This window comes from Larimichthys crocea, chromosome XII, assembly GCF_000972845.2.
Source record: "Larimichthys crocea isolate SSNF chromosome XII, L_crocea_2.0, whole genome shotgun sequence".
Classification (NCBI taxonomy): domain Eukaryota; kingdom Metazoa; phylum Chordata; class Actinopteri; family Sciaenidae; genus Larimichthys; species Larimichthys crocea.
The window spans coordinates 27,918,318-27,939,524 of NC_040022.1; the positions used below are offsets into that span (position 1 = coordinate 27,918,318).

The following is a 21,207-nucleotide window of genomic DNA, read 5'->3' on the forward strand; positions in this document are numbered from 1 at the left end:
ATCGGTTACTATAGTGTGCTAATAAGTATTTGAAATGACAGCAAATCTCTCTCTATAGATAGATAGATAGATAGACAGACTGTGGAAGTTGTTTTCAACCAGAGCAGTGCACTCTGGGAAACGTTTCCCATGATCCCACGGTTTGTAGTTCACAGATTAGCTGGCTAGCACAACAAACCGAAGTAGGAAAGAGAGTCCAGGTTGACCGAGAGGTAAGCGGCCTCTGGCAGCCAGCTGTGCGGGGTAAATGACCGTGTTGTTCGGCAGGACTGTGTGTGGTCCAATTCGTTGCTTTAAACCTGAATGTTGTATATAACGTTAGCCATATTAGCAAGCTAACTAGGTTACCTGGCTTGCTAAGTTGTTAACTTTTAGCCCGCCGCTCAGAACAGTTTGAATTGCAGCATCCCCGTTAATGAAACCTGTCTGAGTAATGTCGACGGATGCTCGTTTAAAGGTAATTGTCGTGAATGTGTAGGCGATACGGGAAGCAGGTAGCGTCCGATAATGGACGCACTGAAACAGCTAGCTGGCTAGTTAGCATGTGGAGTCGCGGGACGGAGGGCGCGACATTTGAAACCAGCTCCAAGCTTTGGACGGGTTTGAAAGTCAGTCTGCAGCCAGCGGAGGACACCGTGAACCGTTACTACAGCTGCTGACTCGGAGGTTAAACATTACACCGTGTTTCCAGTGGAAGGTGACACTGCAGGCTGTCTCTGAAGGGAGCCCGCTGTCCACGGACCTCAGCCGGCGTCTGCTTTTTGTTGTGACGCTTTGGAGCCTCTGGGGCTTTGAGTCCTCTAATAAAACTACAAGTAGTGCTGGTGCTGTTTAAAAGTGAACTGCTGTTCGTTCACACACACACGCGATGCTTCATGTCAGTGTGTGTGTGTTGGCAGCAGACTAATCACTTGAGACTGACTCGGAGAGGTTGTGATTTTAACAAGCAGCTGAGGGACTCTCCTCCAAGCAGCCATGGTAACTAAGTGACAACAAAGCAGACCCAGTTTAGCCTGTGTGGTACCTCTGCACACTCAGACAGGCTGTGGACAGACCTTCTTCCTCCTCGGATACAGACACAGCTCTCTCTCTCTCTCTCGCTCTCTCTTGGTTTCATCTCTTCTTGTCTCTGGCTCTCTAACCTGTACAGGTGCGATGACCTCCTCCGCCTTCGGCCAGTCGGCCCCTCTCGTCCCGAACCTGGAGCCCGGCATGGGGAAGTCTGCAGCCATGCTGGGGTTGTCTGCTGGTTTGGGTGGAGCAGAGATGGAGCTCCAGAAGATGTTAATCGACGAGAGGATGAAGTGCGAAAACCACAGGACCAACTATCAGACACTGAAGGCTGAACACGCCAGGTACAGCCGGATCCAAATTCATATGAACTTTAATTCTATCCTTTTAGCACTCCTGTCTGTCGGTACTTGACTGTGACTCAGTTTCAGTGGTTTTGCAGCTTGCAGGATGAGTTCACCCGGGCTCAGGGCGAGCTGAAGCGCCTGCTGAGTGACAGACAGGCTCAGCAGGAGAAACTGCAGCTGCTGCTGGCTGAGCTCAGAGGAGAGCTGCTGGACAAGACCAGGGAGGTGGAGGAGCTCCGGCTGCAGGTAAACCAAACTCCAAACCAAACTGCTTTCAAATCTCTGTGCCACTCTGACCTTCTGGATACAAATGTATGTGTGTGTGTGTGTGTGTGTGTGTGTGTGTGTGTTGACCAGGTGATGACCCCTCAGCGACTGGAGTTGCTCAGAGCTCAGGTGCAGCAGGAGATGGAGGCTCCAGTCAGAGAGAGGTTCAATAAACTGGAGGAGGTCAGAGAGTTTGTCCGTTTCTGTGTCATAGAAGTGTAATCCTCTGTCATTATGTAATCCATGTGCATGATTCTCTAAATGTTTTTTTTAACCTAACCTAATGAACACGGATCAACAGATGAACTCCTCTAATACACGCTTTGAATTGTCGTTAGCAGCTGTGACGGTTGAGTCCATAGCAACGGTCAAGAGATTAGCGTTGATTGCCTTTCTGCTTTCAAGGGCACAGCGGCTCATTTCCATGTCGCCTGCTTGATTGCTCCCTCTGTCCTCTCACTGATTCAGGGCTGGTGTGTGTGTGGTTCTTTCTTTGTCAGGAGACAGAGAAGTACAGGTCTGAGTACAACAAGCTGCGCTACGACTGCACCTTTCTCAAGTCCCAGTTTGACCACCAGAGAGAGGAACACGCTCGCATGCTGGAGGAGAAGACCATCCGCTATGAGGCGGAGGTAGGTGCTTCACCCGTCCACCCTTTTCAGTTCGATCCTAGTGTCCATGCTAATTCGGCCCTCTTCCCGGCGTCAGATCTCTCGTCTGGAGAAGGATAAGGAGGACCTGGTGGCTCAGTACCAGGGTTCTGACCCACTGCGCGATGGGAAACGAGTGGAGGCTCTGCTGAGGGAGAAGGCTCAGCTCCACCTGCGACTGAAGGGCCTGGAGGCGGAGGTGGCTGAGCTCCGTGCCCAGAAGGAGAACTCTGGCCAGCAGGCGGAGAATGTCCAACGCATCCAGATCAGACAGCTAACAGAGTCTCAGGCTGCGGTGAAGTCCCTGGAGGTGAGACGGCATCAGTCCTGGAGTCACATTACATTTCCTTTTGCGTTAAGATTTTGCTCTAAATTATTTTTCCTGTTGTCGGTGTGATCAGGCGGAGCGTCAGTCGTTGCGTCTGCAGCTGGAGCGGATGGAGAGCGAGCTTCATCAGAGCCACGAGCAGAACAGCCAGCTGACCGGACGCCTGCACAAAGCTGAGAGAGAGGTCAACTCCCTCACCTGTCAGGTGCGCTGCTCCAACCTCTGAGACGTTTTACCCACACTAACAGCGTCACCTGGCCTGGGCTTCCATGCCAGGTGAACTTACTACGTACTTCATCTAAATAATCTGATTTTCTCTGTGTTCTCTGGTTCTCAGATTGAAAGCCTGAAGCATTCACACAAACTGGAGGTGGCCAGCATCAAACTGGAGTGTACCCGCTCTAAAGGCGAGTTGGAGAGGGAGAGAGACACACTGCAGGGACAGACTGACGGTATGGATCACACCCTCATCACACACGGCCCTCTCTGCAGGGAGGAAGGGAACAAGCTCTTGTCTGTTTATCTGTTTCTGTTTGTGTGCGGTCCTTCCCTCCAACAACTGTTTGCAGCCAGCGATTATATGCTCTGATTTTGATGTCTTGTATCATCCTGCGTCTCAGGTCTGCAGGCGGACGTGGAGGTGTTGAAGGCTGCGGTGGAGCGACACAAGGAAGTCCTGGTGGAGAAAGAGCGGGAGATTGTCAGGAAGGTGCAGTCTGCCCGCGAGGAGGAGTTCCGCAAAACTGCGACCTTGCACGAGGAAAAGTGAGAATGACTTTGGATTCACTCCAGCAGTCATCTGGTGTTTTTCTCAGTCACTTATACGTCCTCTTCGCTGGCACTGGTACAGTTCACTTTGCTTATCGTTTTCGGTTGTTAGGTTGGAGTTGGAGAACCATCTCGCTGCGCTGGAACAGCAGAGGGCGCTGCAGGACTCTGCAAACCACTCTCAGAAAGAGGAATGGGAGGAGCGCCTCCGCAGCGCCCAGCATGGAGAGGAGTCAGCCCGCAGGGAGCTGCAGAACCTGAGGTCAGCCTGAATGCTGACCTTGAGTTATCTTTTCATTTAGTTATGGGTAACACAAAAGGCAGAAATACTGACACAAAAACATGAAATATGCTGAAATAGTTTTGTGTCTTCAGAACTAAACTCCAGCAGCAAAGCTCCCAGCTGGAGGAGCTTGAGAGACAGAAGGCAGAGATCGCTGACCTACAGCAGGTAAGTTCACATCAACCGCCTCAGAGCGTTGTTTAGGTCACTTAGGGGAGTTTGCACACCTGAAATAAATTTCTGTTTGTGCGAGCCAACAGCAGAACCAGGAACTGGGTGTCCAGCTGGGGACAATGTCTCACTCTGAAAGTGATCTGATGGAGACAAACCAGCGGCTGAGAGAAACGCTGGACAGAGTCCGGGAGGAGCTGAGGACAGCCCGAGCCCAGGCTGAGAGGAGCCAGCACGAGTCCGAGAGGTAGACCTGCTGCTCTGTCGCCATGGAAACCTGCTAAACTTGAACTGAACAGTGCTCTCAATAAAAAACACCGTCTCTCTCCTCTCTGTGTGCCGTTCCTCTTCCAGGCTTGTGGAGGACCGTCGGGTGGAGTGGTTGGAGGAGAAACACAAGCTGCAGGAGCGAGGCGCTGAGCTACAGCAGAAATACGCCCAGGTCAAGGAGAAACTGCAGAGGGCAGCAGTGGCCCAGAAGAAGGTACTGCTGCTCCGTACAGCGTCTTTAAACTCAGAACATCTGTCTTTATGTATGAGAGTTCACAAGTGAGCCACTAATAATATCTATAATATGTTATTTTACTTATTTTGCCCATGAATGCATCATTTTGAGCACTGTGACATTGAAATAGTCTTAGGAGAGACTTGATGTTTTTTTTTTTCCTTTGTTGTGTGTATTGTACAGAGGAAAACTCTGACAGAGAACAAAGAGAAGAAACTGCAGGATAAGATCCAGCTGCTGGAGGCCAAGATAGAAGAGCTGGAGCTGGAAGCAGCTGCAGCTAAGAAGTAAACAGATCTGACAAGTCTTGTCATTGTATGACTGAATACATACAGTTAACCTGCCCAGAGTCTGAGTCACCATTGCTCCATGGAGATTTCTTGTGAAAAATCAGGCCCTGTGTCAAATATTCAAAAGGTGTTTCATAATATCAGACATTAGAAAACTACATGGAGCCAGTCACAGGGCTTGATAGCAGACTATTTTTCCCCTCTCTGTCCAGGCGTTCATCTTTCTCAGAGGAGCAAGCTCAGCTCAGCAGACGGTTGAAGGAGCTTCAGCGGAGACACAACGAGTTTCGACGCCTACTACTGGGTGGCCAGGGTCCCTACAGCGCCGGCCCCGCCTTCCTGACCACCTCACCTACGCCCTTCCTCCTCCTCGGGTCTGAGGGACCACTATCCAACATACCAGTGAGCACTGAACACAATGTTTTGCAACAGTACATACAGTTGAAAGCAGAAGTTTACATGCACCATATAAAAAGACACATATGCTTTTTTTTCTCACTGTCTAACATGAAATCAGACACTTTTCCTGTTTTAGGATTGAGATCAACTGCAAAACATTGACTTTGTTATCGTTAAGCCACTTTGTAACCAGTTTGGCAGTATGCTTTGGGTCATTGTCCATCTGGAAGACCCATTTGCACCCAGACTTTAATTTCCTGGCTGATGTTGTCTTGCTTCAGTAGCCAAACAGTTTGATTTTAGTTTCGTCAGACCACAGCTACTTCTCGTCGTAAATGCCTAAACAACCCTGACTCCTTTTGCTGTATTTGTGCTAGTTTCACCATTTCAAGTCAGAGGGCAAAGAGTGCATTTGTCAAACAAGCATATTTTTCATATTTTAAAGTAAAACTCAGTGATCAAGACAAGCCATGGGTCCCTCACAAAGTGTGCAGTGTGCTGAGAGTTTACAGATGTGGACCGAAGGAACACGTGATAAGTTGGCATTTGGTATCCCCATGGTTTGGTGAGAGCAAAAAGATCACTGCGCAGACTTTTGTTTAGTGAAAACAAGTACATATCTATTAAGTACAGTATTTTTCAGATTTTTTTTTTTTAAGAAAAAAGGATCCTATAGTTCAGAAACGTGATGGGATAGAGAAAAACTGAGATTAGTTTTGGATTCCGCACCCAAAAATTAGTTAAAAACAGCTGTCAGACCTAACTCAACAATTATTGTGTCCCCCATTGTAATGACACACTCTTACCAGCTTCAGCCAGCATCTTCACAAGGTCTTTTGCTCTTGTTCTCGGGTTGATATGCACCTTTCGGACCAAAGCACGTTTGTCTCTGGGACACAGAACCCGTCTCCTTCCTGAGCGGTAAGATGGCTGGACATTCCCATGGTGTTTATACTTGCATATAATTGTTTGAACAGATGAACGTGGCACCCTCAGGCATCTGGAAATTGCAAGGATGAACCAGACTCCACAAGAGTTCACAATTCTCTTCCTGATAGCTTGGCTGATTTCTTTTGACTTTCCCATTATGTTACACAAATAAGCTGTGTGTTTCAGGTGTGCCTTTAAATACTTCCACAGGTTTATTAACAACATTTGAGTTAATTAGAGACACACCTATCAGAAGATTCCAAGGCATGACATCATCATCTGGTCTTTCCCAAATTGTTTAAAGGCATAGTAATCTTAGTGTATGTAAACTTCTGACTTTGAAGAAAGTAATTAAAAATCCTTCTCATTATTCTGGCATTTAGCAAAAAGAAATAATTTTGGTAATCCTAACAGACCTATAACAGGAAAAGTGACTGATTTCATGCCAGACAGTGAGGGAAAAAAAAGCAAATGTGTTATTTTATATAGTGTATGTAAATTTCTGGTTTCAACTGTAGATTATAATATTGTGTAAATAAACACCACAGAGGAGAGACAGAAACAGGAAATGGAGCACACGGGTTGTTTCATTCTGTCAGCGTCTTTCTTCGAAACACACAGCTGAGTGCGAAGCGCACACACCTCCTCTCAGTGGTTTGTTGAAGGTCATCCATTAAAATGTCGGATCACTAACTGAAGCAGCAGCATACATGATAATACATAATATTTTATGAAATGTCACAGCTAAACCAGCAGTGCATGGGTTAAGTCTTCACAGGTACAAAATGTATTAGATCATACGTTAAAGAATCTGTGTGGAAGCAGTGCATCTTCACCGCATTAAAAACCAACCAAAGGGCGTTTACTAACAGTGCGAATGAAAATACAGGAAGCAGGGTGCAAGTGTGAAAATCACCTCAACATGACATGTGGCTTTGACTTCAGAGACATGTTTAACTAGGGACAAAAGCTGTGTCCCCAAAAGTGGTCAAATTAAAGGTGTGTGTGCGCGTGCGTGCGTGCGTGCGTGCGTGCGTGTGTGTGTGTCAGAGGGAATCATTGAGTCTGTTCTGACATGTTCTTCCTCTTTAATCTGCAGGAGGAGCAGCATCAGAGGGAGCTGTCTCTGCTCCGTCGCAGACTGGAAGACCTGGAAAGTGCCCAGCAGCAGCAGCTGGAGGAACTGGGATCTCTGGTGCAGAGGGACCGTGAGACAACACCCCAGCCTGACCTTTGACCTCTGTCTCCACGCCCCCTCCTCCTCCCACACAATTTCCCATTGGACTTGCATTTTGAATACAGAGTCAGATGGTGTCTTTTATCACCTGTGTTATTTATCGGTGTACTTCCATGAAAATGAATTTTTGTCTTTCTAATGTGACATTTGAAATGCTGCAGCACCTTCTTTTGTAAAGATGACCATGACATCCTCAGGGGTTGATTTTGTATTGAGATGTTTGCTTTTTTTTAATGAATGACTTGATACAAAGGTTTAACACACTGCAGGCTGTGAATTGCACAATGTTTGTACAGACTGTTGTACTTGAGTTGAGTATTGAAACAACGATTGAATGATGAACTTTTCTCTGGTATCTGTGGTTCTGGTTTGTGTCAGTGTATTTTGGGCCTCTGGAGTTTCACTGTGAAACTGCAGCAGAGAACTGAAAGTCCATGAGACACAAGAGCCAAACTGCATTCATTAAAAGTGTCCAGCTACTGACTGTTGATGTGCCTCACGTCAGCATCTTAAAAAGCAATTTAATACCTAAAAACTTCTTGTCATGTCACGTGCAATTTATCATAAGACACTCCCCACTGACACTTGAGATTACTGCCATTGTTAGCAGCTCCTCTAGCTTCTCTGGGACAATTTAACTCCTCATCTCCATGTCAGTAGCAGGGGATGATTCATGCTGGACAAAGGTATCCTCGGGTTCTCCGTTTCGTGAAACGTTTTTCTCTCAACGTGTCATGCATGTTCAGTCCCAGGAGCAGCTTTTGAGTCCGTCAAACAAGTCTTTGACGTGATGTAGTTGCTCCATCAGCTCAGTAGGAGCTCCGTTTTGGTCCAACTTCTCTCGGATCTGTAGAAAAGGACAAAAGTGCTGAGATGAGCTGTTATAAGATGGGATTCTTTGAGTACCACTTGTTTTTAAAAGTTTTCTCTTGTCAGGCAGTCTTAGCCATCTTCAAAATGTGACGCATGGTTCAAGAGTGCAGGTTTTTATAAAACAAGTCAAATTCTCTGTACTGCTCTTAAGAAAAGAGTGCTGGAAAATGTGCCGCTCTGCAGGCAAAAACAGGAAACAGCCTGACAAACGCAGCAAATCGCAAGGCTCAAACTCTCATTTCCTCTATACACACACACACACACACGTCTCATGTCACAGTGTGGTTTCAGAAAGTCACTCTTCACTACTGATGCCAACGTGTGTCTCAGTCCATGGAGACAGCAAGTCAAATATGGGTAAACTAGAACCAGTTGTGGTTGATGAAGCAGAAACCAGCAACACAAATAAACACATTTCTAACTTTCTACCATACCTACTTATTTTAATAAATATAATGATTTATTAAATAAGCTCATAAGCTCATACTCCTCTGTGTCTAGTATTAAGATGGATGCATGTTATCTAAGTAGAAAAATTAGTGGAAGCAACAGTTTATGGATGGTGGAGACTTAAATTAACTACTAAATTATGTAGCAAATATTATAAAACTGGACGTGTTGGGTCAGATTAAATTGTGCAACAATTCTAAACCGTCTGCTCTTAGGGAAGACAACATCTAGCTTTGAAGACAACAACCTGTCCAGTTTACGTGTTTTTGCTTCCTTATATCTGTTTTATTTGCCACACTGTGTTCAGACTGTACTTGTTTTGATATTTCTAATATTGGAAAAATGATTGTTTTGTCAATGTGCAAAATGAAAGCGGTCAACTCAAATAATTGCAGTCAGGTGATCATGTAAGTATTATGACAGGCCTAGTTCAAAGTGCAACTAAATGTATTTAGAACAATACGAGAAGTGGCATCTCCAGCGTCATTGGCAGTTCATGTTGGCATCACCTAAAGCATTTATTCTCCATTAGAAATCACACAAAAACGTTCAAAGTGATTTGAAGCTGAACACAAAAGCCCCATGAAGGTAACTGACCTCTGTGAAGTATTGCTGGATGAACTTGTAGAGCTCGCGGAGGGCTGCAGCTTCATTGAACTCGTTTTCATGTTTCTGAAAAACAGTCATCCGTTCACTGCTGGTCTCCACAGTGCAGCTTCTTTAAGATTTTGAACTGAACTTGACATTACCTTTGACGACTCCTGCAGGAAGTCCTTGAATTCTGAGTCTGTGACTTGTGACTGCTCGCTGACCTGCTTGTAGTAAGCCTTCACTTCCTGTTTGAACTTGGGAATGTCTTTGGCGTAGAGGAGCTTGTTGGTTGGCGCGTGCTGGAACACAAAATTATTCAAGGTGAGTGTGAATCATCTCCTGCATGGTTTTATTTTCATACTAGTGTTGATCCACCATTGATTCCATCTCTGTGCCAACAAAGAAAAGAAAACTGGATTCCCTGCACTTCTGCTGTAATAACACATTCTGAGATACTTGTCTTGGACTTTACCTTCCCTAGTTGAATCTCACTAAGAGAAAAAGAGTCCATGAAAGCCTGAGCGATGACAGACAGGCAGCCATCCAAGTTTGCAGTCTTCTCCATGTCGAAGACAAACTGAGGGTTTTTCATAATGTTGACCCAGAAGCGCAGGGGCAAGCTGTTACAGTTACCGCAGAAGAAAAACAAGTTCAGCTGACTGCAGTAGCATCACCTGCCTACAAGACTTTAATTTGCCCGCAGTACCCACAGTACTTTTGATGACTCAGCCATACCTGTTGGTCTTCCAGATGTGCAGCACATCTGGGTCGGTGATCTTCATGTTGTCTGCCTGACTGTCCAGGAAGTCGAAGAAGTATTTGACAGCGTGCGGGGCTCTGCCGTTTGGCATCCCCCAGATAGATCTGAACAGGTTCTCCACAAATGAATGCACTGCCACCTGAAGAGAAAGAACAAGCTAACATCTTTTTCTGCTCTGTTTTATAGTTCAGATGAGCAGAAAAGAAAGGCGCGCACGAAAAGCTGTACGCTGGATTACTAATGTCAACGGTTGAAGGCAGTGCTGAAACACAGCTGACCTACTCGTGTCTTAAACCCACTACTGTGCCTCAACACACACTGACACTGCTGCTGCTCTGCTAATGTGCCACTCAGGTTATACGTCCTGTGTAAATGTTAGCATGCCATTTTTGTTACTCTTACCGAAACATTAACACTGCGGCTAAAAATAAGCATGTGAGACACTGATTCTGGTATCAGTTCTGCTGGTGTTGGTGCGTGTTTAAGAAAAATGAGGCACTGTCACTCGTTCCTCTTGCCTTGGTGGAGAGCAGTTTGGTGAGGTGCACTTCCTTCAGTTTTAACTTCTTCCTCTCTGGGTTCTTTCTTTGGTCCTCGACGACATCGGGATCGATCTGCAGAGAAGAAGCATTAAATGAGTCCTCTGTGTGTTTTACGTTTGCAGAGGTGAATCATCAAATCAAACTGCTACTAACCAGGTGGAAATATTTTCCAGAGAAGTTCTCGTCATCTGAAGGAAAAATAAGAACAGAAATCAACAGAGATCACTAGCAGAGTGAATTTACTTCTTCTTCTGCCAACTAGCATTTGATTTGGTGGCTACAGATTTATTAAAGATGTCATTTTGTAATTGTCATTTTGTAACAGTTGGTTGCTGATGGCAGTCACAGTACGGGGAGTAAAAAAAAAGCCATGTTTGCAGAGCTGCTTGTGTTCCACTTTTCAGCTAGGAACACGTGCCACAAAGCAATTCAAGGTCCGGAGCTTTCAGCTGCTTTCAAGGTCTTCTGACTCAGCCATCAAGTCGTATCACATGATGATAACTCAGCCTGTTACACTTGCTGATTAAGACTGTAAGAAGTGGTTGAAAGCTCACAAAAAAAACTAGTAAGATGACCTTGAGTTGAAATGATGTTGAAACATACTGAATAAGCATGGTCAACATGACACCAGGTTTAGTACCAGAAGCTAACAGCTAGTGATTTATCTGTGGAATAGATGGTTAACGGTTTCTGATTTCCAGTTAGTAGGTACTAATTTGAATATGCCAGCTAAAGCTTATTGATGTAGCATTATGACAATTTTTTTCTAAATTCAGGATCCAACAGGAGTTTTTTCTCTCAGTAAAATTAAAGGAATGGGACATTTGATAAATAAGATAAACTTTAGAAGTATGTCTGAACCTTGTCCTGTGTCTGACTGGCTGTTCCCCTCCTGTCTTCATGCTAAACTAAGCTAATCCCTTCCTGACTCTATCTCAATAATTACTGCACAGTCATTTGACAGTTGTATTGATATTTTCATCAATACGCATATTTCACAAAACGATTTAAGTGTTAGTCAGCAGTGTTTCCCCTCTCTGCTTGCACCTTTCACACTTCCCTGCGGGCTCAGAGGAGGATGAGTTTTCCTCGAAAGCACTTTGATCGTCGCTCCATCAGGAACCTGCAGGACAACAAACAGACCAACACACAGAAAGGTCAATAAATGAAATAAAATGAATTAAAATATATATATTTTTTCATTTTACATCATTTGTTCAAAAATGCACCAAAAGCCTTCAATGCTACAAAATGACTACATTTCTACATATATATAACTGTGTCAGTACAATCTGCCATTCTTTGATTTTGACCTCCTGCTGTGTTTCCTTTTATTGTTGGGCATGTAAAAGGAAACCTCTGTCACCCACAGAAACCCCACAGAGACACTTGGGTCTGTACTGGACCCAGGTGTTGATGTTTCAAGGAGATGTTCAACCTCAGCTTTTCAGGAACTTGAGAAAACTTCTTGACTTGACATTTTTCTACTTTAATTAGAACACACACACACAGAACTGGGTATAACAAGGATTTCCTCAAACAGCAAAACTCTATTGTTTCTTGCTTGACTAATCATGTGCAGAAAAGTTCTCTGGTACTCTTCTTTCTGGTAGCTCTGATGGTACTTTGATGGATGGATGGATTCCATTATGAAGCCATTACAAGCTACTCTTCCTTCAATATGTTTCTTCTCTTTTATCTCAAAATTCTCTCTTCTTGTCAGCTTTAATAACAAAGTGAGACGGCGAAGAGATTCCCATCTCCTCTCACTGAAGCATTAAAGTACATTTCTCAGTCAAGTCCCCAGACAGCAGAGTGAAAGTGTTGGGCACAGTGAAAGCCTGACTGATGTCGGATAACACCACACAGACCACTTTGGTGTATTAGCAGCGTTTTTTGTGTGAAAGGTCCCATTTTTTTCCACCAGCCCAATAGTGATTGAATGTTCAAGTTTTATCAGCATCTCAATAGACTGCCACTGTTGAATGAAGCAAAGATCTAACACTGCCCTTGCACATTTTACCAGCATTTGGCTTTTAGCTGCTGCTAATTTTACACCCTGTGTCTGTGTGTACATAATGTGTCACCTTTTAGATGTTCTTGCTGCTGTTTGGGTGCCATATGAAACTATTCTGCCTTTTCCTGTTAGATCTAATCTGTCGATATTAAAATAAGGTAGTGGCAATGAGGGTTTGTTTTTTTGCCTTTCTAAAAATAACTTCTCACCTTGTAGTGCTTGAGTGTGTTGAGCATTGTCACCTCCCCAATAACCTCAGAGCTCTTATCCACTTCCTCAAGAGAAACAAATGATCCGTTCGTCTCATACTCTGGTGGGCGGAAAACAGGGATTGATTTGTGGTTAGAGTGAAAGGGCATAAATCTTCAAAAATATCTCCACAAAACAGCTACAAACAGTTTGTAGTGAATGTTGCTCAAACGGAAGCAAAGGTGGAGTCTTTACAGTAACGAAGAAACGGGTCACCCTGTGCGATAGTGCGACAGTTACTACCGTGTTTTTAACAACTTTTAGACAACAATGGAATTCTGTGGCAAAGAGGAAGAAGATACATCAACTTTGACTTCATAGACAAGACTTGTTGGTCGCGTCAGTTCACTGGTCTCAGTATTTAAAGATACAGGACTAAAAAGAAGCGTCTGTTGCTTACCGATACAAACCTCCCTGAGGGGGGTGTTGTAGGGGAACCCAAATTTGGCCTTGAAGGTGGACAGGATTTTTTCTTTGACTTGCTCCACAGTGTCACAGCTGAGAGCGTTGACCTCCAGAGGCTCGCTGACCTCTCCATCACTTCCCACCGCAAACAGCACCTTCAGCTTCTGTACACAACATGCAGAAACAATGACACCTCACTGTTATGTGATCTTTATATCCAGACGCAATTTAAGCAACTATCTCCCAGTGTGTGCTAGATTACATCATTCATTTGGAGACGTATACACTCAGATACACAGAGTCTCGAATCTATGCTGGAGTGCAAGTGTGAATGGTTTATACTTGCTTTGCTTCTTACCAAACACCACCTACATAACCACCAACTCTAACCTCAGTTTTCCCATGGTGCAAACAGCATTGAAACAACACGTTTCATAAGGGATCACAGAGGAAAGGTGTGGTTAATGAAAGGCTTTCATGGCTTTGCCACTAATGTACGCACCGACTAATGGATGGGAATGAGCAGCAGAGTCAGATGGTGGTTTGTTAGATCAGATCAAATGTGTGTGACTGTCACTATAGCAGCAGAGAGAAAGAAGTGTAAAAGAAGAGGGAACACAGAGTACCGAGCGTGCAACAGAGTGAAGTGCTACATGTGAGGGGACCACAGAGGGGAAACTCAACAGATAAGACATTGTTGCAGGTTTGTAGTTATTTGCAGTTTGTGGGCAGGCTGTGCCGGCTACTGCAAATGGCTGAGCATTAGCAGTGTGTCATCAGATAACTCAGATATATCTAAAACTTCTCATTGCTGCACAGAAACATGTTTTTTTCAGAGGAGTGCTGCACAATCCTCATAACAAACTACTCTAAGTTTGGAAGAACAAACACGTCGTCACAGTACATTATCACGTGTGTAGCATGAATCAGCTCTACTGATGCACCTTTAACCCACATTTGACGTGTCATATGAGACATATGCTGGTTCACTCTCAAACCCTCAGAATCACAAAGAAGTAGATTGCACAAGTACTAAATAAAGTTCTGCTTCAGTTTCAGGTCTCTCTGTGTAAAAGAGACAACTGCACACGTCCCCACAAGTAGAGAAATACTGCGTCAGCTTCCATCAAGTGCTTTAGATGATTTTTCTCTGGCGGTTTTCAACACAGAATGAAATGACGTTCCTCTAATCGTTGCTTGACTTGCTTATATCCGACTGTTGACGATGGGTCACAAGACAAAAAGGTTAAGAAGCACTGATTTAATGGATGTTGTAGTGTTGTGTTTTCAAACATGTTGTCATTTAAATCATCCTGTTATCTACACATCTTAACGTGAATTTCTATTCAATTTTTTATTTAAATTTGATGCTATTACCCAGCACTATGTGCGTCTGCATCCAGTGTCATGAACCTCTCTATCTAACTTTGAGGAGTAGGGTGTGTTCAAAGAAAGCTTGTTCTTACACTATGTGGGCTCATTAATGTGATGACAAATGCTGAGACATTCCACTTCTTTGAATTAAGTGTTTTCATCAAGCATCTGATATTGAGGAGCTGCATCCTTAAACGGGTTCTGTCACATCTTAAAATTTGATTGAGTTTCATCAGAAGCAGCGCATAAGCGTACAGGAAGCACTGTATGCAAAGTCTTCCCACGTAAAACTATCCACTTGTAAATGCTTAGCTCCAGCATCTGCTGTGACTTTGATGAATTTAAGCTGATAAAATCTTGTTTTTGCCAAAAAGCTGCAGGTTGAAAAATCCTTTACATTTTGGACATAAGAACAGCTTATTGATAAACCCAAAACTTTAACAACATTTATTTTCCTTTATCCTGTTTTTTCATGTTTGACAGCAAGCAGATATTTCCTGATAGAAACTACTCCAACCCTAAAACTCCTGACACTACAAAACGGTTGTTGAGTCTAAATTTGAATAAAGTTAAATATAGCGTGATAAAATTCCAGTTTATTTTCACTTTATTCACTTCACTAATCTGATATTTTTGTTGGTGGGCTTCAAGACCTATTTCAAAACTTCTCTGTTGTGCTGCGTTCAGGAAATTCAGCTAAAAGTACTCTGTACTCTGCTTTGCATGTTAAAAAGAGCTCTTGAAAATACATAGAAGGGGAAGTGATTCTGTGCCAACTGCTGTGCACTGACAAGCCGTCTCTAATGTGCAAACAGCCTTAATGTTACGATACCATAACAATGAGGATGTTGCCTCAGTCCAGACCTGAGAGTGTTAACACAAATATGGATGTGTGAAAAAACCACAAAAAAACAAACACTGACACACGACTTAAAAATGAAATATGATAGCAGCATTTTTGAAAGTGTGTATCTTTGGGAAATATTGTATATAGCTGTTAAGAAGTTTTATACAAACTAAAAGACCAAAAACAGAACTAAGAATTGGGAAGTGTTAATGATTGCTTCCACGTGTTAGAACTAAACTTGTGACGTACTGACACACCACAAATAAAATTACCTCCTGCTCTGGACTGAAGTAGGAGTGTATGTCTGTGTGCGTACCAGGGAGGTGAAGTCTTGAGCCTGCCACAGCAGCCAGTCCTCACTGAGTGTGTACAGAGCCTTCTCTGTCACACAGTCCACAGGTCCTTTTGCCGTCTGCTGCGTGACAGCGCTCACCATCAGGAACAGGTGCTGGCCGACACTTTCCTGTCCAAAATCAGAAAGAGGAAGTCGGTCAGTCAGTCAGTCGAAGTTCAGTAAGTGGAATTTTTTTAGTGGTGGTTTATTCTGGTTTAGTCCACACAGTACTGCAAGTTGACGCTTGCCAGAATTCAGCACTGACACGTTTATGAACAAGACTGAATTTGCATGCATGATACACACTCTAGCCAAGTAAAAATACTGAACTATGAACTATATATACTTTAGGTAACAAGATGTGTGCATAGACAACAGAAATAATATGCATTACCATGGTGCTGTTTCCTAAAGCAGGTATTGGGTTTGTAGGCAGATAAGTTTATAGTGAGCAGGATGTGGTAAGACATTTATGGCGTATGTGTGTGGTCACAACAGGCCATGTCAAAGAAAAAAAAGATCAACAACCTATGTACAACAAAAGGTCAAATCAGAGGGCATAGCATAGTTCGAGGATGAAAAGCTATGTCTTTGCTTGTGCACGGCGCAAAACTTTTATCCAGACACAGTTCTCTTGCACCACAGGATATATTTATTGTGCAAATTGGGAAAGACCGCAATTGTATAAGCATTTGGTTTCAACACTTGGATTCTGATGCATGATCTGCATATCTAGTTATAACCAGGATTAGCAGCCTCTACGGCGAAGAGACTGAAGAAAAAGACAGAGGAAGCTCAGAAGAGAAAAAGAGAGTGACCGAGCAAGAAGTCATTGGTGAGAGCTTTGTGAAATAAAAACTCTCATAGCTTTTGATTATGAGTAACAAATGCATGTGTATAACTGTCCACAGTGGTATTGCACTCTGTAACAGCGGGCGCTAAATCACAAAGTTACAAATTCCTATGCATTTCTACTGACCCGGAGGAAGCCATAGAGGCAGATGGACATCCAATTGGTCAGGAGCTTTTCCACAGTGGATTCCGTGCGTCGTAGCAGCAATTTGGGCTGAGCGTTGCTGCTCTGCTGCATCAAAGCCTTCAGCAGAGCCTCCATGACCTCCGTCAGATACATCAACTTGTTGTGGAGCGCTACTGTCAGTAATGATGCCAGTGCACACCTGGTGGAGAGAAGACGGAGGTCAGGAGCCAAAAGTAGGCAAGAACGTGGCACATGAAAAGAGAGAACAAAATAGTTCAGCAGACTCAAGTATTAGTTAGACAGAAAGTTAAATGTCTTCTTAAATTAGTCTTAAAAAGCTGAAACTGAAGGTTAAAATAATCAAGCAGACTAGTCTAGGACTGAAGGACTGAAGACAAGATGAGAGTGTTTTTGAAAAGCAGACAAGAAGGTAACTGGTAAGATGTATATTGTTATTTATACTGAATAGAGGAGACAGTCATGTACAATAAAACAACACAAACTGACTTGTCTTTGATGGTGAAGCTCTTCTGCTCCTCCAGAGCGTGCACCATAGATGTGAGGAAGAGCTGGTCCTGGATCAGCCTGGACAAGCATTGGCAACACTCGTCAAGCTGAACTTTCACCACATCCTGATTTCAGATCAGATACAACATCACATCACTGACGGACTTACACTGACATGGTACCAACAACAACAATATGCTGGTGTAAAAACCTACCTGACCAATGTCTTTGATGCACATTGTCATCAAAGATGAACTCTGGAAAACAGGAACAAAAAGGAATGTTATCATTATGTTGTTATTATTTCACAATGTACAACATTGGTTAGGCAGAAATGAACATTTGCTTTCTCTCTAGCTCCACTGTACCTCAGGAAAAAAGATCCTGGAGGCAAAGTGCTTGTAGTCCAGAAAAGGAATTGCTCCAACATTTTCCAGCAGGTCAGCTTTCTCTGTCTGCAGATCCACAAAACCTGCAGAGCACAGTTAGGTGAGGCTGCTTTTAAGGATTACCTCGGCCTGTGTGTTCAGTAACATTAAATCTCATTGTGCATGAATGGAATAAACATTTTAACAGTGGTGCATGCAACATGGTGGTGTTTACTGGCTGCAGCAATAACATTTACCATGCTCACCAGCTTAGAGTAGCGTTGTTGCTAATGCTAATATGCTTGTGAGAATATCATGAACCATCAGTTTCAAAACCCAGTGCCTCCAATACCCATGATGCTCGGTCACAGTTACAGATGCTGTTAACAGTTTGATCAGAGACTTGGTTATGCTATGCTAACAGTGGCTAATTTATCAAGTAGAGGTGGGGAGTGGGCTACAGTGATCTGATAAGCTCACTACTTTCTAACCATACCCTCAGATTCTTTTCATTTTCAAACTTGTAGTCTACATCCCCAACTGTCACTGACTCAAGTGACATCACTTGAGGCCATTTATCAACCTTCACCCACATCCATCTGTACTGTAACCCACAGCTACTGTTCTGGTGGAAAGAGAAAACTAAAAAGTCTGTAGTCTAATGGACTCCTACCTCACCGTTGTACTACAGATACATTGTAAAATGTTGTAAAAATTTGTTACTGACCCTGTCTAATGTCATTCCTGATGTCGAGCTCCAGGTCTTCCATACGCTTGTTCATCTGACGAGTGAGCTTCTCCTGTTTCCTCCGATAGACGATAACCACCACTGAAAGACAAGATCACACAGATGAATAAAATAGAAGATAATCTTCCTGTGAAATCTCATAACCATACTTTGGGTACTTACAAACAATAACGAAGGGTATCAGCAGAAGGACAAGCAGCATCAGAAGGAGCAGATTAGAATTTTGGGTCAGTGTTACAGTCTTGTCTCCATACTTAATCTGTGAAAAGCAATAATCACACAACATTTGAAAGAAATTTTAGTCAGCACAAATACATGTTTACTACAACTTAAAGTGAACTTTTAGTAACTATTGCATGGCAACCCGTACTATACTGTCCCGCTGTTATTATCATATAACATCTGTATTTTATTTATCTGGCTTAGTATGAGAGATTTACCGTTAACATTTGAAGTTTGAAAGCGCTGGGTGTCTGTTGAATTTCACAGATAAAGAAGTCAGTCTCGTTACTTTTTTCTTTGTCTTCCATGATGCAGGGGTATTCTTTTTCATCTTGAACGCCCCACACTGACAACTCTGCTGTGGTTATCTCCAGTTTGTCTGCCTTTTTCTGACAACAGGAACAAAAACATTTGATATGTTTATGTCATATGTTTGTGCATGTTTGCTAGAAATATATGCATTACCTGTATGGTGATGCGGACATCGTTCCCTGTCTGTGTGGATGTAAAACTGATGAACTCGGGCTCTGGATAGTAGTTTATTGTGGAGCAGGGCAAGAGTTCATTGGCTACTTTCAGGGACATTGTGCTTGTAGAAATCCCCTTTGGAGCTGCAGGTGTCTCATAAGTGAGAGTCTGTAGAGAATATAAAAAAACATTTAGTGTTATACATAATAGAATACATGTGTATGCCATAGCATGACATGAGGAAGATGTTAACATAATAAACACAGTAATGTGATGATATACGACAGAATACAAGGAAACAGAGTGACACTGGTTGAACACAGTAAGACATAAATGTGATGTCAGAGAAGATAACAATACTAGATGATGTGACGTGACATACTGAAGCATAACAGAAAATGCTTGTGCACATTTGTAAAGACACAAGTGACTTGATGAAATGCAGTTTAACAGTCTAATGTGCTATACTTTAGCATGTTGGGATGAATGTGACGATGTACTGTAATGCAGCACGACATGATGATGATGATAATAATGCAGTGCAACATTGTGTTTGTGGAGAGACCCACCTGTAAATTGCTGTCTCTGGGAGGTTTGACTTCCTGTATGGGAGGTCTGACGTCTGTCTGTTTGTGTTCGTGTACGATCCCTTCCACAAACTCTAGGTGGGATCCTGTGACTGTGAGCTTTCTCTTTCCACTACAGGACACAGAGCAGCAGCCAATCAGAGAAGAGGAAACTGAGCACAGATTCGATACCAGAGAAAGCATTTTCTTATGATGATAGTGATACGATAATGTGATGGTAAAAATACATCTGTGGCAGCCACATGTGGATTTTCATCTACATACACGTGGCCCCTGGTAGCTTCAGTGTTCAGTACACTCTACAATATGATTGGACAAAATAAGAACCACCCTGAAAATGTGGCTACCTGTAGAACATTAAAAAAAGGGTTACTAACATGGTCCTCAAAAACATTATGGTTCATCCCTAGGGGATCTTGAATACCCACTACCTTTCATAGAGGTCAACCTAGTGGTTTTTTAACAACATATCAAGTTGACATTTTGGTCTGGGGTTGGACTACAAGAGAGGCATGTGTGGTAAACACAAGCAGGTCATTAAAACCATTAAGAGTCTTCCTCTGACGACTGTGAATACTCATAATAAATTTCATGATGAACCAACGTGTTCAACCAGTGTAAAAATATTGGCATTCTTAGCCCTGCAGCTAGCAAACAAACAAGTGCCGACTAGCACCCTCCCAATATGTAAAGTGAAAGCCACGTTACATGTTCATGTTTTTATTTGTATGTTACGGCTATATGTACATCAACTGTTATAATAAAACATACCTTGACTATCATGTCTTTTAATAGTGTTGCTTCTTAGGTGGCAAAAACAAAGGCAGAAGTGGCACTTTCAGTTGTTGCAACTAAAAAGGGAAGTAGTCTAATGAAAGACATCACTTTTGGGAAGTGGCCATCTTTCCACACATGATGATCCTTAAACTGTAACAGTTGCTCAGTTACTAACATTGTTCCCTAGAATAGGTCTCTGTTAAAGTTAGTGACAAAGCACTGTGGGCAGGTCCTAAAATAACCTACTCAGTTTTCACTGTTTTAATAGATTTTAGTCTTGACAGTGTTGTAATTTGTAATGCCAAATGAATTTGTCAGTTATAATGAAGCTCTACCAGCTCAGTAGAAGTAGAAGCTCAATCAGGAAGACTATTCTTTCACATGCTTAGGCTTGTAGTCTTGTAAACTTTCCCCATTATAATCTGCATATTTTCTCAAGATTCTATAACACCGATCCTTATGCAAAAAAATAATAATACCAGTATCATCTCTCTGATCAATCTCCTGTATGTATGAGTAACACGGGAAGTCCTGAATTTGACATTCCAGTTCCAATAAAGGCTGGGTCAAAGTAGTGTGTGTTGTCCTACCTGATGACAGTTGCCATGGTAATGCTCTAATCACCTACCAGTCATCACCATCCTGCACAAGTATTGCACCAAGCAGCACCTGGAGCAGGTATGACAGCATTGGTTGGCTTTTTTATATTCCCAACATAGATGATGATGATAAAAACCTTTCTGATGACTTGTCAACAAATTAAAACATCATGTTTAAATGTTAGTGTTTTTCAAATTAAAGAGGAAATGCTTCGTTTACTGAACATCACACACACACTTCTTATATACTGTAGTACAGGAAATGTGGTCCTAATGACAGTAAAAACAAAGAGAGAAGACACGAGATTTAACACTTTGACTGTT

At 42.9% G+C, this 21,207-nt stretch overlaps 2 protein-coding genes across 6 annotated transcripts; one reads left to right on the plus strand and one right to left on the minus strand.

The window, feature by feature from the left end:
* Window positions 1-95: 95 nt before the first annotated feature.
* On the plus strand, window positions 96-7,665 carry cep83 (centrosomal protein 83). Of its 5 annotated transcripts, none has more exons than XM_010745420.3 (16): window positions 96-212; window positions 1,151-1,355; window positions 1,454-1,604; window positions 1,716-1,808; window positions 2,126-2,257; window positions 2,334-2,585; window positions 2,677-2,808; window positions 2,941-3,055; window positions 3,224-3,368; window positions 3,484-3,633; window positions 3,747-3,822; window positions 3,915-4,072; window positions 4,180-4,309; window positions 4,514-4,617; window positions 4,833-5,022; window positions 7,049-7,665. In XM_010745420.3, the coding sequence occupies exons 2-16, from the start codon at window positions 1,156-1,158 to the stop codon at window positions 7,184-7,186; spliced, it is 2,166 nt and encodes a 721-aa protein (XP_010743722.3). In that variant the 5' UTR covers window positions 96-212; window positions 1,151-1,155; the 3' UTR covers window positions 7,187-7,665. The 5 variants fall into 5 exon arrangements, with proteins under 5 accessions (XP_010743722.3, XP_019132161.2, XP_027141192.1 ...); XM_019276616.2 differs by having other exon boundaries at window positions 125-243; XM_027285391.1 differs by lacking the exon at window positions 96-212 and adding an exon at window positions 250-457.
* plxnc1 (plexin C1) lies at window positions 7,387-19,705 on the minus strand. The gene is made up of 20 exons (XM_027285390.1): window positions 19,490-19,705; window positions 18,918-19,088; window positions 18,671-18,841; window positions 18,393-18,489; window positions 18,210-18,311; window positions 17,483-17,586; window positions 17,330-17,371; window positions 17,115-17,239; window positions 16,608-16,806; window positions 15,611-15,757; window positions 13,069-13,237; window positions 12,629-12,729; window positions 11,450-11,525; window positions 10,556-10,590; window positions 10,379-10,474; window positions 9,836-9,999; window positions 9,573-9,720; window positions 9,259-9,399; window positions 9,107-9,181; window positions 7,387-8,033 (listed from the first exon to the last, which is right to left on the minus strand). Exons 1-20 carry the CDS (start codon window positions 19,688-19,690, stop codon window positions 7,929-7,931), a joined length of 2,469 nt encoding a protein of 822 aa, XP_027141191.1. The 5' UTR covers window positions 19,691-19,705; the 3' UTR covers window positions 7,387-7,928.
* Window positions 19,706-21,207: the final 1,502 nt, after the last annotated feature.

Coding starts and splice junctions, on each gene's coding strand:
- cep83 (XM_010745419.3), top strand. CDS start 876: ATGTCAGTGTGTGTGTGTTGGCAGCAGACTAATCACTTGAGACTGACT. Junction 979..1,150: donor CTCTCCTCCAAGCAGCCATG/GTAACTAAGTGA, acceptor TAACCTGTACAG/GTGCGATGACCTCCTCCGCC. Junction 3,056..3,223: donor ACTGCAGGGACAGACTGACG/GTATGGATCACA, acceptor CCTGCGTCTCAG/GTCTGCAGGCGGACGTGGAG.
- plxnc1 (XM_027285390.1), bottom strand. CDS start 19,690: ATGCTTTCTCTGGTATCGAATCTGTGCTCAGTTTCCTCTTCTCTGATT. Junction 17,240..17,329: donor GCATCAAAGACATTGGTCAG/GTAGGTTTTTAC, acceptor ATCTGAAATCAG/GATGTGGTGAAAGTTCAGCT. Junction 8,034..9,106: donor TCCAGCAATACTTCACAGAG/GTCAGTTACCTT, acceptor CCTTTTCTACAG/ATCCGAGAGAAGTTGGACCA.